Here is a 22,113-nt window from a genome sequence, read left to right as displayed (position 1 = left end):
TTTTTTTGAAGTGGATTTTGGCACATTGATCTCATGCAGAACAATTCCCTTCTCAACACCATTCCAAGGATGCTTGTAAACAAAAATCAATACAAAAAAAATTCTTAATCTATGATAGAGTTATTCTAAAACATTTGACCAAAAGAACAACTTACTCTATCCTATTTGAAAGTCATATGGACTTCGAAACCAGGTCTCCCACTACTAATTGACACATGGCCTTTCATCTTGGACCAAAAAAACACAGAAACAACAAAAGTAAGACATCAACCAAAGCAAGAAGGATGCACTATCTTCAATACTGATAGCACTATGAATTTTATAACCGTAATTTGTATCAAACCAAAAAAAGGCACCCTAAGAATATTTGAAAACCAGATAGAATCGTAGAAACTATGTGAAAGCCTCACACTTCTTTTATTTTTCCTTGTGTCACTTATCATCACAAGTTTCGAAACTAATTCTAAAAAGTATGGTATAACAATATGGTAAACCAAAAAGGCACCTATGGCTAAAACAACGGTGAATATCCAATCAGACACAAAAAGTCCTCCAACCTCTAGACATTGCAAAATGATATATTCAAAATGTGCACTAAAAGAAAATTAAGAGATTTACAGAACTTAATTGGATGAAAATGTGCATTAGTCAAGGTCAAGGAACTCGATTAACCTTCTCTTTAAATCTAGACAAGCAAAGGAATACACACACAAACACATACCCGGCATGATCAAACTAAGCAACGCTCGGAGGAGGAGAAATGACACCTACAGCTCCTCTCTTTGCCATAGAAACTACCCTCAAGGAACCAGCAGACCAAAACCTCATTTTGACAAGATTTTCCAAAAGTATTGCGCTTGCCAAACAAAAATGAAATAAACTTTGTGAATATGAAGACATCATCCGTGGCCGCTAGTCACTAGTCTAGTGGCTGCGTTTGTTCATGACAAACCAACTCATGAAATTCTTTTTCACAAATAACTTCATGGATTCTCAAATCCTAAAGAGATTTTAAAGCTAAAAGATACCAGATTTATATACATAAGCACAAATGGACAGAGTATGAAATTCGTCCATGAAAATAAGAAGTCATTCTCTTGTTTTACAATTGAAAAAATCAATACGAAGCCAAATAAGTTATCTTCAAACCTAAAGGAGTGCATTTTAAGGTATTTCTATTCCAACTATCTCATTCAAGTTATTTAAGTAAAAAGATAAATGATACTAAATTTAATGTTATACTGTTATGGTTATCATGAAAAAAAGTGTTCTTCGTATATATTTATAACTGTATTGTATTTCTATTTTTGATTTACAATTGTTGATATTATTCTTATAGAGAGAATTTGATTGATTTTGAATTCTGTGCCAATGAAATATATTGGATATTTATATTAGTAGTGATGGTTTAGATTATTTTGTATTAAAAAAGTGGCAGCTATGGAATTAAAATTTAGAAATGTTGATAAATATTGTAGTATATTAAGTAAAATCTGATATTATTATGAGATTGTAGTAGGCATGTCAATGGGTAGGGTTTGGATTGGATCCCTTTGATCCAAATCCAGACCCATTTAATTTAGTTATACCCAGACCCAAAAAAAGAAACAAAGGTGCTATTGATTCAAATTAATAAAAGAAACAAAGGTGTTACATGCCAAAACTTGAAACAAATATTGCACTGATCATCAAATGGTGCAAACCTTTACTTGTTCAATTCCTCCAAAACTTGTTCGAGAACCAACCTATCAACATTCATCAACTAAAATCAGTCATCCCGTAAGGAACACATATATCAAATTATTTTCTCTTATATATTTATTTGGGGTTTGGGCATAGGAAAGAGAAGATCGATATGGCTGCAAAATAAAATTCAAATCATGAGCATCACATCTTGATGATATGAAGTAGCATGAAAAGAAAATAGAATGTTCAGTCATCTGTTTGCCCAGATTCTTTAGGAATTTCTTCATGCTTATAATCCGCTAAATTCATATACTTTGTCCTGAGTTTAGGCCTCATCTTGCTTGCAAGTTGATCAAAATGAATTTCTAATGTACTGTCATCCCTTGTTATTTCAACAGGATCACTCTGTTCCGCTCAAACTTATATCACAAAGGTGGAAGATGCAAATGACTTTAAAGCTCAGCAGATACCTATACATACATTTCTTCTATACCAATTTCAGACAACCTAAGTTCGTTTTAATTAGCTTTCAAGATGTTTGAAAACTAATTGTAAACACCAAATTTTTGTCAATTTTTAATATTTTCTTGAATTTTTTCTATTTAATGAATTATTTATTTTGTTACATTTTAATGTGTATTTTTCTCATTTTTGTAGGTTTATGTTAGGAAAAAGAAAACAAAAACAACAAAAACAAAAACGACGAAAAAAAGAAGAAAATAAAAATCATCCTAATCATTTTTGTTTCACCAAAACCACTATTAACCCATTTCTACACTCCATCCTCATGAACATTTCTTCCCATTTTGGTAAAAAATTCATCATTGATAGCCCATGCATATTTCTTGTCTTTGGAAGAAAAACCATCATTTGGCCCAACTTAACACTCCAAGTCAATACATCACTCGGCTCTCTCTGGGGGGAAATGAGAAAAAGAAAGACAAGCTCCACTTTGGCAAAAGAAAGACTCTCTCGGCTCTCTCTCTTGTCTCAACCGAAAAGAAGAAGAAAAAAAAAAAAGAAACAAAAAACACTCCCTCTCGGCTCTCCTCTCTCCCAAATTTTTTCCAACACATTTGCACACAACAAGGCAGCAATCGGTTGGATTGGAGCTTGGCAATTTCATCAAAAACCTTGGCAAAGGGACCAAACTCTTCATTGAGGTATTTATCTCTTTTTTTTCTAGCTTTTCTTTTTTTAATTAACTAGATTGAATGTATGTGTGGTTACCTTTTTTGTTGCTTATTTTTGCTGGTTTTTGTTGGTGTTGTATGGATGAAACTTTGGGAAATAGCTTGAGCTAGATTAGGGAAAAGGGAGATAGATTTTGTGAATGCATGTTAATTGTTTGAAAAAATGCCAAAAAAAAGAATTTTAGGGACTGTTTTGCCTTAATGTAGTCTTTTGTTGTTGTTTTCTGGTTAGCTAAGATTATAGTTGTAATGTAGAGATTATAAGGCGTATTGTAATATATTTTTTTATGATTTTTGGTGAAAGATAGGATGTTTGAAAAAATGAAAACCGCGGCTGTTTCTTGTCTTTTTAGCCACTTTAAGGTCAATTTTTGTTAAAACTAAGTCCAGAAATGAAATCTACGCGAAAAATCGAGTGGGGGAGTAGATTTTGGTAATTTTTGGCGACCGGAGAGGAAACGGCTGGAAGTGGAGGAAGAGGAAAGAAAGAAAAGAGAAGAAGAAAAAGAAAAGAAAGGAAAGAAAAGAAAGAAAAAGGGTTGGGCTAATTTTTATTAATTTTGGTGGGCTTGTTTCTTATTTTCGAATGGGCTAGAAGGTCAGAGCCCATGTATTTTTGGTTGGGTTTGAGTGATAGAAGACGGGCTGGCCTGTATGTTTTGGTTTGGACTTTCGGCTGGGCTTAGGTAATTAATCGCGTTTTGGGTTTAAAATGGGGTTAGCCTAAATTCAAAATTTTCACACCCTCTCTCTCTCTCTCTCTCTCTCTCTCTCAAGAATAATTTCCTTGCATAGGAACTTAGGAAGTGATTGAGAATTGCATTGGCACAGACTTTTATGGGAGGGATGATGTAGTGTATCCAACACCACCATTGCATAAATCAAGCCCAAATTATATGGGAGCGTTTTGGAATGGGTAAATCCCCAAGCCTCCTGCCTCCTACTACTCTGGAAGACATAAATGTGGGCATTGGTGATTCTAGGCCGTATTGGGCACTTTTAACAAATTCCCGAATTTTTAAGCGTGAAAAGCAAGGAAAACAGAAAAAATAAAATAAAAAAAGCAAGGTTTTTTTTTTCTTTTTGGCATAAATATAAAATACCCTCTTAGAATTAGGGGTGAGTAGTAAATCAACCCCCCTACCTTTATAAAATATACTACTACAATTGATCCCCTGAAGGCTTATAGTCATGCAACAACTTTAACTTTCTATATACGCAACCAATAAAAAGATCATTATGTCATCGGATATATTTTGTGTTGGCCCGTGTCCCCAACCTAAGAACATAATTCATCATTGTTTTAGCATTCTCATAAATAACGATGCGATTCTCGATACGCCAAAATGAATCAAGAACATGAACCACAAGTTCTGGACTAAAATTAGGATCAACGTTTGGAGATGGATGTCTTTAATCTATCTTCGATCACTCAAGAAAAATTAAGACATGTAGAACGACGCCACAATCAAGGCAATTACTTGATTGATAAATCGAGAAAACATCGTAGGTCAACTCTAAGATGTTCAAGAACGGCTTTCACAAGTAAAAAGAATTCTTTCTCTCAAAAAAGAAATTCTGAAAATTTCTCAACGAAATTCTTATTCCATGTGTCTAACTTACTAACGTATAACTAAAGCTTTTATATACCCTTTATGAGAATAAAAAATCCTAATCAAATTAGAAAACAATTAACTAGTTTCTAAATCCTAACTCGGCTTACTATGGTCAAAATGACCTTAGTCATTTAGTGAACCAAACTAATGACTTGAGTAACTCTTAATTAATACTAGTTAAGTAACTAACAACTGCTAGAATTAATTTAAAACACACGCCCCACTTAACAAATAACAAATGATACTAACACAATAGGAATTCGGATGTGGTAACATAATATGAATCCGGATGTGTTAGAATAAACACACTAGAACTATACAAAATTAAGAATAAATAAGGAAGGGATCTCGAATTTGTGAATCTCCAATGAATCAATCACTTGTATGATTTGAACGTTTCTTGTGATTGAAACTTTTTATGTATAATAGATTATTATTTCCAACGGATGCTTTCCAAATTTACCCGTTGGAAGTACCTTAGTCAACTAAAGTTTATGTTTGTCAGGGAGTCATAATTATGTGGATCCTATCTCAATCAAATGCATCTCTTCCTCAACGCATCAATACTAGCCTTATAAAGTAAGAGTTGTTTTACACACTCTTGTAACTTCTCTAAATGGGAATAAATATTAGGTCCCATTAAATTTCTTGGGATTTTTTTACACATGCACAACAAGGGTTAGAATGAAACTGTGGAAGGGAAAAATTGTAGCATGACTCTAATTTTGGGACAATAAAAAAAAAGTGAAATATTACAATAACAATGAGACGGAGGAGTAAGACTTTTTCTTTTCTTTTTTGGCCCTTTATGACTTAAGCGGAAGACATTTTAGTTATTTGATTGGACTAAAGAAGGTCTATTAATTATTGCAATCTTAGGAAAGCTAAGTAAATTTGTCAAAAACCTCAAGGGAGGTTTCTCAAATTAGCATGTTAACTATAAGATGCACTGCAGGGAGCAATTCTTGTTCACAGCCAGACCCAACGAGTACCTTTACAGATAAATTGCCTAGCGAAAACTCAAAACATGATGCAGGACAACTACTGACGAAGTCAAAGCTTCACATTATCAGAAGCTTATCCTTTACATTTTCTTTTTCGTTTTTAAAGGCCATCACCATTTTTTGAAATAATAAAAAAAATTTCCTCCAGTGATGAATGGCGTCGGTATATGTCGTTCAAGTGGCTTAGAAGATGCAGAAATAGCTGGAACTGAATGCGTAAAGCCCGTCAATACATCTCGTAACGTAATTAACCAGCAACTTGGTATGGCCCTGCTCTACTCGTTACCATTTCTTAGGTGTCAAAAAGTGTGGATCCCCCCGCACGGGGAATTGAGGTTTTTGGGTTTTGCTATACCCGAAACTTGCGAAATATTGAAAGCCATCACACAAAAAGTCATCATTCTAGCATATAAACAAAAACAACATTAGTTCAAATTGGTAAACGGCTACTGCTTTCTGCCCAGTTATCCGGTTCCTGGGCAAAACATCCAACTGATAGCTAGAGCAGCTCTATTTTATTTGGCCAGTCAACTTCATGCTCTATTTCTGCTTTCCGTCACTCTTTCCTGCATTTTTCCTGAGTTGCACAGAACATCTCACATCAGAAGTTACCTAAGTTACAGAAGGGAGAAATGGAAGAGAACAAGTAGGAAACAAATGAAAGCATTTAGGCCACTTCCATCTCCCCCTTGTAGTTTCAACCTATTATCAGCAGACTCCTCGATGTCAGAACTAAAATGCCAACCCACCTTGAAAATTTTTTACCGCAGCTGGATAATTGCTGTCTGAACCAGCTAACAATAACCGCAAATTTCACAACTATATCAACATCCAGAATACGACGTAGAAGTGATAAAACAACTAAATCAGATGGAGAGGTACAGAGAGAGCAAAAGAAACAAGCCCAAGATTATGGCACCAGGCACTGCTCTGCTAGCCATCCCCTTCCAAGCCTCCAAAATATCTGTGACAGCCACCATCCTCAACCACTCTCCTTAGCACTTGCACTGAGGATCTAATCATAGTCAAACTCGGCTTTAATTTTTTTAATTAAAAAATCAAAGCCCATCCACCTCAAGATTTATTTTTCCGCCATTCTTTTTTGTTTTTGCCATTTTTGCCCACACAATTTTTCACATTAGTATCATCCAAGTTTAATAAGAGTTGATGGGCATTTCAGCCACATCATATTGCTTCTCTTTTCCTATAATGAATGTTACCATTTAGCAACAGTGGACTCATAGTTCAAGGAAATGGTTCAAAAATTCAAAAGTGACTATACTTCTGAAAAGCAAAATGATAGATGTTGAAATGTACATAGCTCATAATTACAAGATTTCACCAGGTTCATTCCATATTTATCAGCTTAAATCAAGGGCAAATGCATAGATTACAAGACAGATTTAGTGCAATAACAAGGTAAAGAAAGCTAAACCAAGATTTATAAATCTAAACACCTGATAGGCTGTGCGAACCAATGATTCCATCAGTCTCAGTTAAGTATTTACTGGTGTTTCCGCCCTAAAATAAAGCTGATATGCTAACATGCCCATTTCTCAGTGATTCGCTGAAACTACAGCCATCAATTAATGCAGCAACCATATGGGCCAAAAGCAACTCAGAAAATTATCTTAACCACTTTAACAAATTTATCATCTCTGTACTTCTAGGTCACTGGCAAAGCTCCACAAGTCCCTAATTACCACTTTTTCCTGGCAACAAAAGAGGCGGATGAGAAAACATCCATGCCTTTGTGTCAACCGTAATCAGTACCAGCAATAAAAACAGTTTTGAGAGCTGGAGCTATATTTGTACCCACTTAGGTTTCAGTTAAAATTAAAGTACATTAAATACTTGTGATCAGCAGATGGTCACAGTCAACATCTTTCCGAAACAGATATGAATCCTCATAGAAAATTCGCCAACATACCATCTTAGTAGATAGGTAAAAGGTTCAACCTATGTAATTCACCTCCAGACACATAGGCTGAAGTAATGACAACTTTAGATAAGTACAACTAGTTTAGAAAAGAAAGTGCTGTTCCCAAACAGGAAATCTTCAAATAAGGAGTTTGAATCCCAAAAACAAAAGAAAATATTATCTTAATTAAAGTTGGAAAATCCAGTAATTTGATTCATGTTGACTCAGGAAAAACCATTTTGCAGCATACCTCTCAAGCAGAGCTTCCAGCCTCTCCCTGTCGAGTATTCATCAAACAAAATGAGTTACTGAACTACTACCAACACCTTATGCAACCTAACTCAATGACATACAATAGAATTAGAGCCAAACCTAGTCTGCTTCAATTCCTTTATCGCTCTTTTGTATTCCTCCCTGCAACAAAAATATGCCCATGAGAACCTTTAATAAACCTTGTCAATGTCCTTGTTTGATAAGGAAAAACCAGAGAACTGTAAAGTTTGTCTTGAAAAGGAAACTAAAAGCATAGGGAATATGTCTTGTACCACCTCCAGTAGCCACATAATAAATAAGGATAAATCCACACATGTATCACCTTATTATCCCAGTTTTAGCTGAAAATTCAGCTAACATTATACAAATAGCAAACTAAAGTTGACCTATAGGCTTCAATTGGCAAGCTTAGAAAGGTATTTGAGTTTAGGACACAGTCTCTAGGTATCTCCTCATAAAACTACAATTTTCTTTTTATCAATCAAATAAACCACAGGGATGGAAGAGACAAACAATAAAGTTAACGAAAAAAGGAAGGCTCAGAAAGTAGGAAGGGAAGTGAGACTGTTATAGATAAGACAGATCTTAAGCCAAACCTGTTAAGTTTTCTTTCTTCTTCTTCACGTGCCCTGCAAATGGAACATTTACTTCAGAACTTTCAAACTGTAATGAGTAGCATTGCTCAGAAAGTTAACATGCAATGGAGCAGTCCCATATTTAAGATGAACAGAATGAAGCATTTCAAATGAACCTCCAAACTAGAAAATGATAAAGAACCACACTGGTTTGTTTCAAATCCACAATTATTTTTCCCCATTGCCTTTTTGTTTCTGGGTTGGGGGTCTGGTTGGTTGCTTGAAGACCATTCACATCAAGAAACTAACCTAACCAAATACAAACTAAGGAAATATTATTGCACAAAGCAGCTCCCTGTGAACAAGCACAGATGAAAACCTACTTCTCACACATGAGAAGGACCACTAAATCCTACTTCTGATATCAACAAATGTTGATCCTAAGACATCCAGGTTGCAAGCAATGTCGAATATTAAAACTCTCTAATCCATTATTAACCAATAATTTAAACTACAGTTTTTTCTATTTAACTATCTATTCTCTTTCTCATATATCTATTTTTCTTTCAAATTCATTTATTTATTATTATCAACCAAATATATACTGTTGCTACCAATAAAATCATCATATATACTAAACCATCAATATTTATATATCTTGGTAGCTATTCCCAATCCTCGATTTCTATTATTAGTAAATAGTTTCTTTGCGTCTATTTTTGTTTCTAATTTTTTATAGGTATTAGCAAATTAAAATTGTCAAATGACAAATTGAGTGCTAATTTTATTATCAAATTAGATAGAGATGGAGATAGTGACTGTGATAAAAAATAAAAATTAAGGATAAGAAGTGGAATATAAACTAAATATAGGTTATACTGTTATGGTTATCATGAAAAAAAGTGTTCTTCGTATATATTTATAACTGTATTGTATTTCTATTTTTGATTTACAATTGTTGATATTATTCTTATAGAGAGAATTTGATTGATTTTGAATTCTGTACCAATGGAATATATTGGATATTTATATTAGTAGTGATGGTTTAGATTATTTTGTATTAAAAAAGTGGCAGCTATGGAATTAAAATTTAGAAATATTGATAAATATTGTAGTATGTTAAGTAAAATCTGATATTATTATGAAATTATAGTAGGCATGTCAATGGGTAGGGTTTGGATTGGATCCCTTTGATCCAAATCCAGACCCATTTAATTTAGTTATACCCAGACCCAAATCCAGACCCTTTTGGGTCTGAAAAAGAAAATTCATACCCAAACCCTCATGGATTTGGGTATCCAATGGGTATCCATGGGTATTTCTGAATATACTAAAGTAAAAATGTACTAAAAATGGAGAGAATTCATAAATAATATAAATACCATCCAATTTTTGTTTTCAAATAATAAAATAACATTCAAAAAGTTGAATGCAATATTATGAACTTAAATAAAGAACTATTATTGACTACTTGTGTATATTTTCAAAGATTTAACTGCATCCACATCTAATCTTTCATTTGTTTGCTTTTACCTTTTCTCCTTTTCCTGAAAAAGTCTGCACCAATTACAATACCAATTAGGATTAGTTTTTGAAAAAGGAAACAATCATAACATATATAAATATTCAACCTTATTAAAAAAATGTAATTTTGTACCTCTTTTTCTTATTTAAATCTCGATATTGGTAGATGTCTCGCAATTGAGCCCTAAAATAGTGAATGAAATAAAAGTTATTTGACAAAGAATCGATAGTAAATAAATAATAGAATAAGAATATTTATAAATACTTACTCATTTTTTTCTTTGATTCAATCCAATCATCAGTAGTCACTAATGCTTTAACTACATCTGGAAGTAATTTGGCACGAGTCTCATCAATTACTCTATCACCAACACTAAATGCAGATTCTGATGCAACTGTAGTGGTCGGAACAACCAATATATCACGTGCCATTTTTGCCAAAATAGGAAATTTTGGACAATTAGCTTTCCACCATTCTAAAATATCAAAATTGTCCTTTCTTGGAAACTTTTGCTCTTCCAAGTATTGATCCAATTCTAATTTTTGATTTGCATGAAGGCAAGACGAGTGAGACTCGAAGTACCATTTATCAAAGTCACTCAATGCATCGTTACTTGAACTACTTTTCTCAACACTTTCACTGTTCCAAAGATCTAATGATGGTAAAAATTTACCTCCATAATCCATATACAAATCAACTAAAGTACTATGAACCCGTTGAATATATTTTTCAGCATTATGTCCATGAATTTGTCTATAATAATACTCCACCAAATCCATCTTAAACCTTGGATCAAGCACTACAGCTATTGTCAGTACCAAACTACACTCTTCCCCATATTTTTCAAACTTCTCTTTCATTGGACCAGCCATATGTCTAAAAAAGTCATGTTCACTTTGTTCCCATTTCATCAATTGAAGTTGAATGCTACAAATATCAGGAAAAAACACATTTGCTATTGGAAATTTCGTACCACTAAAATGACGAGTTGCATTATAAAAGTGTTTTAGACAACTATGAACAACAATAACAACAACTTCCCACTCCTTTTGAGATGGATTATACTTATAGTTCTTGCCCATTTGGTCTAAACGATCAAAAGCTTCCCTTAGTGGTAATGCAGTATCAAGCATTGTAAATGTAGAATTCCACCTATTTTGAACATCCAAACCCACTTTCCTTTTACCTTTCAACTTGCATTGGTTAATTGCATTTTCAAAATTTTGATTTGCATAAGCAGACTTTTTCAAGTATTTTACTGTTCCTCGAATCTTGCTAAGTAGTCCTCCAATTTCAGCCAATCCATCCTGGACAATCAAATTTAATAAATGTGCACTACATCGAACATGCAGTAGTTCCCCTCCCAAAGGTAGTAGAGACTTGTCAACAAGCCAAGATTTCAAGTATTTGACCATAGAGTCATTTAAAGTTGCATTGTCAACTACTACTGAAAAAATCTTCTTGTCCAAATTCCACTCCATTATCAAATCAGAGATGAATTTAAACAATTGGTTTGTTTGGATTGTAAATTATTTGAGATATTTTTACTGTAGCATTTTTTGTGATGTGGTGTATGTGAGATAAAAAGCTGTATTAAAAATTGTAATGGTGATGTAAGCAAATATATTTGGAAAAATAACCCACTATCCAAACAAGCTCAATGTTTCACCATCATGGGGATATGCAATGGATTTATATGCAAGAATTTTCTTCTTCAATTCCCAATCCTCAGTTATATAATATGCAGTCAAGCAACAATACCCAATATTTGAGTGGTCTGATGTCCAAATATTAGTAGTACAAGTAACTTTAGAAGAGATGTCATCCAAGTGGTTGTACAACCTTTTCTTTTCTTCTTTATGCAAATTAATCACATTTGCCCTTAAAGTATTTCGACTGACAACCTTGAAATTTGGGTTTAAACCATTGCAAAATATCTCAAAAATTCATGGTCACACATATTAAACGGATAATTATCATCGTAGCCATGTCTCTTCTACTAGTTTCTTGATCAAATCTGTAAGGCTCAAGTTTTACAGTCCCATCAGTAACATTCTTTGCTGCAAAAAGTAACGATTGGTTTTTTCTCTTCCTAGCAAAACAATTTTCAATATGCTTTTTCAAGTGGCTAGTACCAGAAGTAGTTTTTGCTGCAAATTTTTTCTTACAATGCCTACATGTTACAACATCATTACTTCTATCGAAATCATCCCATACATTTGAAATTAATTTTTTCTTCCCTTCAACAGGCGTGTGTATTTCTTCGTCTCCCAAGTTGACCACTCTGTCTTGATCACCAATATTAAGAGTGGGATCCGTTGCCATTTTCTAGAAAACAGAAATAGATTGGTTATTAACATGATTCAATGCCTATAAAAGTAATATACCTTAATTTGCAAGTACTATGAATAAAGTAATCAGTAGATGACTATTATTTCATAAAGCAATCAATGAACCAATGCTTTATAATATCATGAATTTATTATTACTTTAACATATCATGCACAAACTATTTATTGTGTACATAGACGAATTGAGAACATTATAGTAGATTCGTTACTACCAAATTACATCATATATTCATATGAAATATTTTTTGAACTTACCAATATTTGAACTTAGTTGAGTAAAACAGTAAAGACAAACTGATAGATGGTAGGGCAAAAGAAATAGTTTGCAAGATTTCTAAAGAAATGAAATAGAGAGGTAGAGAAAGACAATGGAGGCACACAATAGATAGGCATAGGTGGAACTAATTAGTATTTTATTAGGTTAAGAGTGAATCATTTAATCTAACGGTCATGAAGTCTTACATCCAATGGCCATAGAATATTAGATTATTTTATAAATTTACTACTATATATTATTTAATTAAGTATACATGGGTCTGGCTAGGGTTTGATATGGGTCTGGATTTGGATATGGATTCTAAAAAATCAAATCCTACTCAGACCCATGACTCTCTCATAGGGTCTGGGTCTGGGTAGGGTTTGGATTTGAAAAATTAAATCTAAACCCTACTCATATGTATTAGATCTGGGTAAGACCCGACCCATTGACATGCCTAGATTGTAGGTAAGTTTTTAGGTATAAGATATAGCATTTATAGTTGATACAATGGTCTACATCAGAAATTTTTAAGTAAAAAAGAAACATTAGAATAAATATAAGTATTTATTTAATAGTAATTTAGATGTTGATGAGTAGGTAATAGTGGTAGGAAATAAAGATAAATGAAATAGAGATTGTAAACCATTTTTTTCCTTTATATTTTTGTTGTGAATTATAACTCAAGGGCATTATAAGAATTTTGAAAAAAAATATAGTCTTTTGAATCTAGAATTTTACTTAATAGTGAAAATAGAGGAGGGATGTGTAATATTTAGAACTTGAGAGGAGCTTTCTGCAATTGTTAAAAACCATAGGGGAGGTATGTGAAATTAACCCTTAATTTTAATACTTGTCTCTTTGAATCATGTTGTTTTCATTGACCTTACTGTAATATGTGTGCACGTGATATTTTGGTTTATGAATCTAGCAAAATCAATGTTTAAGTTGTTTTGGTCTCTGATTTAGAGGGAATTTTATCAAATTGATCAACTGATCATGAATATAAAGAGCTGCCATAATTGTTGCCATTTTTTAGCCATAGTAATCCTTAAGGTATTAGTTTCTTGTGCAAATTTTTGTGGTGATCGAATTTTAAGGTAATGGTTTAATCAGATGATCCTCTACTCCATTACATAGGCGAATCAGCTCTAGGTATAACTATTTCACATTTGGCAAAGGAGTGAATGATGAATCTTGCATTGATGAGTATTCTTTACTATTCAAACATTTGGAGCGTCAGGCGTATAATGATATAGTAGTTAAAATTCATGTGATATGCTTTAAGAACAAAATCAGTAGTTTGTATATATGTTGATCAGGTTCTTATGCTTGTTCCAATTTAATCTTGGTTTTTTTTTCTTAAATGAGATCCTTCATTGTTTTTTGATGCATTTTCACATTATTCATAATGGCTAGTCATCAACCTTTTGCTTGTAGAAAGTTGAGCAAGGAAATCTTTTTGTTTCAATTTATTTTAGGGCCACTTCTCAATTTTTAAAGATTAGCTAATTATAGATTTTCTTAAGGTTAACACTACATTAGTTTGATGAATTTTATGATGTGGTAGCCAAAGAATGTAAAAGAGGATTTGTTTTATGAATGAAATTCATAGAAAAACAAAGGATCGAATCACGTTCTAACCTCAAAACACGAATCAAAGATTCGAGAATAATGAGAGAATACTCTTGATAATTGGAATAATCAATCAAAGTTTCATTATAATCGATGAAGAAATATTTGATACAAAAGCCCTAGAGAAAGTCCTGGTAAGTTACTTGATTTTTAAGAAAGTCCTAAACATCTAATTAGAACATGAAACAAACTAATATTGCAACTCTAAGAGAATACAATGAAAAACGGAAATAACTGAACAAAATAAAACTGCTAGTAACGATGACTGGTGCCAGACATGACTCCAGTTTTAAGACCGGTAATCTTTTGACACCATGTCTAGCATCGATGATGAAGTCAGTCTTTATGCCAGACGTGCTTGAAAGGCTCCCCGAGCTGATTTCTCCTATTTCTTTTGTATGCTCCTTTGGTCCGATAATACTTATAATAATAATCCTAACAAAATTAATTAAAAATAACAATAAAATCAAAAAATAACCCTAAATAAGACCTAAAATAATTTCTTGAAATGGGAACGACGGAGGTTGTGACTAGGAGGGCAACTTGTTCCGCATTAGACTCCCCTGCTTGCAAAGAACTCGATCTTGAATTTCATGAAGGAGTTTGACACATGATCCATGAAAAAATATAGCAACAATTCTCCCACGAATCTTGTAAGGACAATGCTTGCGGTAGAATCTAAACACCATTCTTGCTCATGAGAAATTTCACATGATTTGGAGACCTGTACGGAGAGCTTAAACCCTACAATTTTATTAGCTTCCACTGTCCAAAAAAATTTTATTATTTTTTCCTGATTGATAAGGAACTCAACTTTCTTGGCCTTCATAGGAAAATATTCTTCAATTGGAGAAAATTTAATTAAAATAATTTCCTTAACAAAAATCAAACTTCACATAATCTTGAACGTCAACTGGCTCAATAGATTTAAGTGGCAACTCTTTTGAGTCGTTGGCCTTTATGGTTGAAGAATCATGAACACTTGCATCTATTGACAAGGAGTTAAAATTATTTTCGACTTTCAAAATCTCAACTATCTCTACTTGGGGCTTTCAATTGAATCAGGAGCCTTTTCTAGGACGTTGGCACATCAACTCCCTTCATACCTATGGTTACTTCACAATTTCCTTACGCATTATTGAGAAATTTATTCTCAATCAAAATAGGGGATTTAGGCTGCAAACTCGACTTCAATGGAACAAGGATAATATTTTTGGCATCTTTGATAAAATGATAGTTATTGTCGTGTCTACTGTGCGTTGCATCTATATCATATTGTCATGGTCTAACATGCAACATGTGTCAAGCATCAACATCTCCGACATAACATAGAACTTCATCAACATATTTCTTAATTGAATATGAAACAAAACATCTTAAATTTACCTCAACAAGTTCGACTCCTTTCATCCAATCAACCCTATAAGATTCGGGATGATCTTCAACAAACAATTTGAATTTTTCAACCATTTCTTATAAACTATATTTGAAAAACTATCACCATTAATCATCAAATTAAAGACGCGATTAGAAATCCTATATCTAGTTCGAAATAGTTGATTTCTTTGGGTATCATCTTCTTTTGGTGAAAGATTGCAAACTACATAAAAATTTGCTAGATGACTAGTTTTTATACAAATTGTGCCAAAACATGTCCATGAAAGTTGTTTAGAGTCAATGAAACATTTGTTGTCTTAATTTTAAGGGATAATTTCAGAAACCTCCCCTGAGATTTTTGATAACTTCACTCGACTCTCTTAAGATTTACATAATTACAGAGACCTCCCTTGTTGTGATAAAAAGACAATAATGCCCTTTATTAATTGTCAACTCATTGAAAAACTCTATCAAATATTAAAACTCTCTCATACATTATTAATCAATAATTCAAACCACAGTCTTTTCTATTTACCTATCTATTCTTTTCCTCATACATTTATTTTTCTTTCAAACTCATTTATTATTATTATCAACCAAATATGTACTGTTGCTACTAATAAAATCATCAGACACACTAAGCCATCAATATTTATATATCTTGGTATATATTCCCAATCCTCGATTTTCCATTATTAGTAAATAGTTTCCTTGTACCCATTTTTGTTTCCAATTTTTTATAGGTATTATCAAATTAAAATTATCAAATGATAAATTGAGTATTAATTTTATTATCAAATTAGATGGGGATGAAGATAGTGACAGTGATAAAAAAATAAAAATTAAGGATAAGAAGCGGAATAGAAACTAAATATAGGTTATACTGCTATGGTTATCATGAAAAAAATGTTCTTGATATATATTTATAACTGCATTATTTTTCTATTTTTGATTTACAATTATTGATGTTATTCCTATAGAGAGAATTTGATTAATTTTAAATTCTGTGGCAATGAAATATATTGGATATTGATATTAGTAGTGATGGTTTAGATTATTTTGCATTAAAAAAAATGGCAGCTATGGAATTAAAATATAGAGATATTGATAAATATTGTAATATATTAAATGATTCACCTCAATTTACTTGAAATTCACCCAGTTGCCTCAAATATTGGAATTAGCAATAGTATCTAACTGGTGTTGCATATCCTTAATCATGGTCATCATATTATTCATGTTCATTTTAACATCATCAAATCTTTCTCTTGTGTCATGAAAATATTTTTCAAAATTAGCCTCTAAAGTTAAAAATGTGACTCAAGTTGCTTTGTTTGAAAATCGGGTGGACTGATAGTTTTTGTGCATTTGATTGGCGTCTCCACCCTAAATTAGGATGATTCTTCCAACCGGGATTGTAAGTGTTTGAAAAAAGATTATTTTTTGAGGTGGTCAATTGTAGTTGTTAACATTATGAACTTGCTCCATATGAAAACAATTAGCACTATCATGATTACCACCACATGTTGAACAATAAGCAACACTTACATGAGAATTTGAACCACTCCCCCTTGTTTACTTGGCAATCTCTCAACATTATCCATTCAAGAATTAAACATGTTTTCTAAGTTAGGACTTAAAAATTTGAGAGTGTCAATTTCATACATACCGACCACTCTTGTTGAGTTACCTCTTTCATTTGCCCATTGATAATTGTTAAAGGTCATTTCCCCTATCAACGCTTGAGCATCCTCAGTTGATTTTCCCATTAAAGTTTCACCAGCGGTGGCATCTATGTTGATTTTGGTTGGGTAGTTGAGTCCATTATAGAAGGTTTGAACGAACAACCAATCAGGGAGACCATGGCAGGGACATCTTCTTTAAAGATCCTTAAATTTCTCCCAAGCTTCATATTATAACTCGCCTTCATGTTGAGTGAAACTTGTAATATCCATGCGAAGTTTAGCCGTTTTTTCGGGAGAAAAATATTTATTTAAGAATGCTTTTGTCAACTCACCCCAAGAAATGAAAGTATTAGGTGGATAAGAATTAAACCATACCTTTGCTTTATCACAAAATGAAAAAGAAAATAACCTTAACTTAATTGCATCATCACTTACTCCATTTATTTTGATTGTACCACATAAATTCATGAAGTTAGCTAGATGAGTGTTAGGATCCTCCATTGCATTTTCTCCAAATTGACTTTGTTAAACCATTTGGATGAGAGAGGGCTTGCTCTCAAAGTTGTTTGCATTAATTGCCGGCCTTGCAATACTAGTTTGCGCTTCCGATTCATTTGGCAAGGCATAATCCCTCAAAGATCTTGGCCTTTGCTCCTCCATTTCGACGATAGTTTCACCTATACTTTCCACCTCAATTTGCTGTTGTTGGGCACGTCTTCTTCCTCTTCTCATTGTGTTTAATTCTTTGAAGGCAAACTGTGCCTTTGGTGAAGAATTTAGTACCTAGAAATAACCAAAATGAAGAACTAGAAGATAGAGAATATAAGATTAGCAAAAATAAAGATAAAGTAACAAAGTCTAGCTTAATAAAGCTTGCTTTAACTCTAGTGTTGCACCTAAGTCTAAGTCCCCGACAACAGTGCCAAAAACTTGATAGGGCTTTTAACGACACTACAAATTTTAAAACCTTATTCCCCTATTTCCGCAAGTATACGGTTCGTTTCTTGAGTATAGGGATAATAGGTATCGATTCCACAGGGACTTAGAGTTTGGCATTCACTTGAGTTTAATCACTTGCTCTGATACCACTTCTAACCCAGGTACGTATATGAATGCATGTATTTAATTGAACTTGCAATAATCATAAAGTATAAGGACTTACAATGAAAGAATGGAGTTTGGAGTAGCACACGGAAGTCTTTGATGTTTGAAACTTGCTTTCTTATTCAAACTTTTGACAATATGGTACAATAGCTTTTTTCTTCACTATTAGAACTAGAAATATCATTGTAATAATCATCTGCTGTACTTTGTTCTTGTTCATTTATTAGTAAGTTTATTAGTTTATTTTTAATTTCTTCTTCGTTAGAGCAAATTTCTGTAATTTTTTCTTTTAATCTACATTTGTTTGCTTTATGTCCTATTTTTCCACATTTATAACAAACTATTTTCTTTTTAATAAATCTTTTCTTTTTAGTTGGTTCATTTTCCTTAGGTTTTATATATCTTGGTTTCTTAGAATATTTTTTAATTTTCTTTTTATATGCTGATGGTGATTTGATTCTTTTAATTCCAAATGCATCACAGAATGATCCTACTTCTTTTCTTTTTGAACCATATTTTATCTGTAGTCTTAATTCTGAACACAACATTAATCCTTCTTTTTTCACAAAAGCAAATAATTGTCCAAAAGTAATATTTTCAAATGAAATTACATCTGTTCCCATTTCTTTTTGTAAATTATCCATTATTCTTTGTGAAAATAAACTTGGTAATCCAGTTATGAATCTTTCTTTCCAAAATGAAGCATTACAATCTGGTCTTCTTAATACATTTGTTAAAAACATATCTTTGTACCATCTAAAATCTGATAATGTTGGACATCTTAAATTTGTTAAAAATGTTTTATTAGAATTTAATTCTTCTTTTGGATTTCCTATGAAATACATTACTATTGTTACTATTAGAAATTCTGCAGCATCTGATTGTATTTGAATGTTTCCTTCATCATCTTCAATTTCTTGTGTATGTTCTAATATTGATAGTTTATCTTGTAAGGTTAAAGCATTATCCCACCAATTCTTTAATTGTCCAGTAAATCCTGAAACTAATAATGTTGCAATATTTCTTTCTTGAATATTTTTTATTTTATAAGCTAGTCTTGCCATTCCCATTTCTTGTAAATTATTTAGTACTTCATATTCAGCTTTGCCATCTATATTCCATTCATAAATTGAATCTCCATCATATTTAGTAGTCCTAAATTTTGATCTTTCTTCATATTGAATATCTGGAGGACTTGGTCTAGGATAATAATTTTTTGAGCTTACCATTTTCCAATTTTTATTGTTACTATAGTTTTTTCTTTTTATCCGATTTATTTGATTATCTTCTTCTTCAAATTGATTTTCTATTGGTAAAAGTATATTTTCTTCTATATCTGAATTTATTGATTCTTCTGATAAATCTTCTAACTCTTCCATAGAGTTATCTTCTATTATTTGATCTAATGTGTTTATTTTGGATGTTGATGGTTTTGAATCTGTAGTTAGATTTTGTAATGCATTAGATATTTTATTTAATAAATTATCTGTATTACTTATCTTTTGATTACTAATACTTTGTACTAAATCTTGTTCTTTTTCTCTTGTCAAACTTCTAGGTTGAAAATGAGGTGCTGATATATCATTGGGAAATTTTAAATCTGGTTTCTTTAGTGTATCAATTTTTGTATTTAATACTTCCATATGTTGAGATATTGTATGAAGAATTTGATTTGTATAATTATTTTGTTGATAAACTTTTTTGAGATCGTTAAGAACCAATCTCCAAACTGTATGACGATGTTGTGTAGAAGTCTTGGATTAACCTCTCGCTTCAAGTCTACGATCAAAATCATTAAGAAGACGTTCCATCTATTCTCCACATGGTTTGATATGACCTATGGAAGAATCAAGGTGATTGAGACTATTATGGAATGCATCAAGGGGCAAATCTTACTCTGAGACCACATGATACAGTAATGGAAATGTGTAAAAAAAGATTAGTTTCATAAATGAAATTCATAAAAGAATAATGAGTCGGATCACATTCTAATCCCAAAACGTTAATCAAAGATTCACAAATAACGAGAGAAACTCTCAACAATTGGAATAACCAATCAAAGTTTTATTGATAATTGATGAAGAAATAATTGATACAAAAATCTTAAATATGCCTATTTATAGACTAGAAGTACTAGTCTAGTAAAGTTACTTGATAGTTAAGAAACTCCTAAACATTTAATTAGAATAGGAAACGAACTAATACTAAAACTCTAAAAGGATACAACGAAAAATAGGAAATAACTACACAAAATAAAACTACTAGCGATGATAACTAGCACCAGACGTGACACCAGTCATCTTTTGACACCATGTTTGGCGCCAGTGATGAATTTAGCCATTACGCCGGACATGTTTGAAAGTTGCCCCGAACTTATTTCTCCTGTTCCTCTTGTATGCTTCTTTAGACGGACAATAACTTATAATAACAATCCTAACAAAATTAACTAAAAATAACAATAAAATATATAACCTTAAATAATTTCTTGAGATGGCGATGATGGAGGTTGCGCTCAGAAGGAGGCAACTCATTCCACATCAATTTAATTTCTTGGAATTCTAGGGTGAAATACAATCCCTAAAAATAGAAAGTTATAAGAATAGTGTGTAAGATATGACTTCGTTTATAGATTTAGATGTAGGCCTAACAAATGTAATTTTATTTTTGGGTTAAGTTATGAAATGTACATAATTTTGAAAGAAAAACTGTCAACATTTTATGTAAATTTATTTTTGATTTAAGTTATGAAATGCACATAATTCTGAAAGAAAAACTAACTATACTTATGGATAGGGTTAATTTCACATACCTCTCCTGAGGTTTTTAACAATTGCAGAAAACTTCCCTCAAGTTCTAAATATTACACCTCCCTCCCCTATTTTCACTATTTAAGTAACATTCTAGACCCAAAAGGCTATACTTTTTTCCAAAATTTCTATAATGCCCTTGAGTTATAATTCACAACAAAAATATAAAGGAAAAAAATGATTTACAGTCTCTATTTCATTTATATTTATTTCCTACCACTATTACCTACTTATCCACATCCAAATTACTATTCAATAAATACTTATCTTTGTTCTAATGTTTCTTTTTTACCTAAACATTTCTGATGTAGACCATTGTATTAACTATAAATACTACATCTTATATCCAAAAACTTACCTACAATCTCATAATAATATCAGATTTTATTTAATATATTACAATATTTATCAATATCTCTATATTTTAATTCCATAGCTGCCATTTTTTTTAATGCAAAATAATCTAAACCATCACTACTAATATCAATATCCAATATATTTCATTGCCACAGAATTTAAAATTAATCAAATTCTCTCTATAGGAATAACATCAATAATTGTAAATCAAAAATAGAAAAATAATGCAGTTATAAATATATATCAAGAACACTTTTTTCATGATAACCATAGCAGTATAACCTATATTTAGTTTCTATTCCGCTTCTTATCCTTAATTTTTATTTTTTTATCACTGTCACTATCTTCATCCCCATCTAATTTGATAATAAAATTAATACTCAATTTATCATTTGATAATTTTAATTTGATAATACCTATAAAAAATTGGAAACAAAAATGGGTACAAGGAAACTATTTACTAATAATGGAAAATCGAGGATTGGGAATATATACCAAGATATATAAATATTGATGGCTTAGTGTGTCTGATGATTTTATTAGTAGCAACAGTACATATTTGGTTGATAATAATAATAAATGAGTTTGAAAGAAAAATAAATGTATGAGGAAAAGAATAGATAGGTAAATAGAAAAGACTGTGGTTTGAATTATTGATTAATAATGTATGAGAGAGTTTTAATATTTGATAGAGTTTTTCAATGAGTTGACAATTAATAAAGGGCATTATTGTCTTTTTATCACAACA

The 22,113-nt window shown here is 31.9% G+C and overlaps 1 protein-coding gene and 1 non-coding gene across 2 annotated transcripts; one reads left to right on the top strand and one right to left on the bottom strand.

Moving 5' to 3' along the window:
- Positions 1 to 8,278: 8,278 nt before the first annotated feature.
- LOC113742368 (zinc finger BED domain-containing protein RICESLEEPER 2-like) lies at positions 8,279 to 11,274 on the bottom strand. Its single transcript, XM_027270206.1, has 2 exons — positions 10,062 to 11,274; positions 8,279 to 8,322 (listed from the first exon to the last, which is right to left on the bottom strand). The coding sequence occupies exons 1-2, from the start codon at positions 11,272 to 11,274 to the stop codon at positions 8,279 to 8,281; spliced, it is 1,257 nt and encodes a 418-aa protein (XP_027126007.1).
- Positions 11,275 to 17,269: 5,995 nt separating this feature from the next.
- LOC113743125 (small nucleolar RNA R71) lies at positions 17,270 to 17,376 on the top strand. Its single transcript, XR_003461010.1, has one exon. It is a non-coding gene; the product is annotated as a small nucleolar RNA R71 (small nucleolar RNA).
- The last annotated feature ends 4,737 nt before the right edge of the window (positions 17,377 to 22,113 follow it).

The sequence above is a fragment of the Coffea arabica genome, chromosome 4e (assembly GCF_036785885.1).
Source record: "Coffea arabica cultivar ET-39 chromosome 4e, Coffea Arabica ET-39 HiFi, whole genome shotgun sequence".
Classification (NCBI taxonomy): Eukaryota; Viridiplantae; Streptophyta; class Magnoliopsida; order Gentianales; family Rubiaceae; genus Coffea; species Coffea arabica.
The sequence above is the reverse complement of the archived record's forward strand: the minus strand, read 5'-3'. Positions and strand labels throughout refer to the sequence as shown.

Bases quoted from the DNA above. Each gene is read 5' to 3' on its own strand.
- LOC113742368 (XM_027270206.1), bottom strand. From the start codon at position 11,274: ATGGAGTGGAATTTGGACAAGAAGATTTTTTCAGTAGTAGTTGACAAT. The intron at 8,323-10,061 runs GTAAGTATTTAT...TTCCATTTGCAG, and splicing joins TGAATCAAAGAAAAAAATGA to GGCACGTGAAGAAGAAGAAA.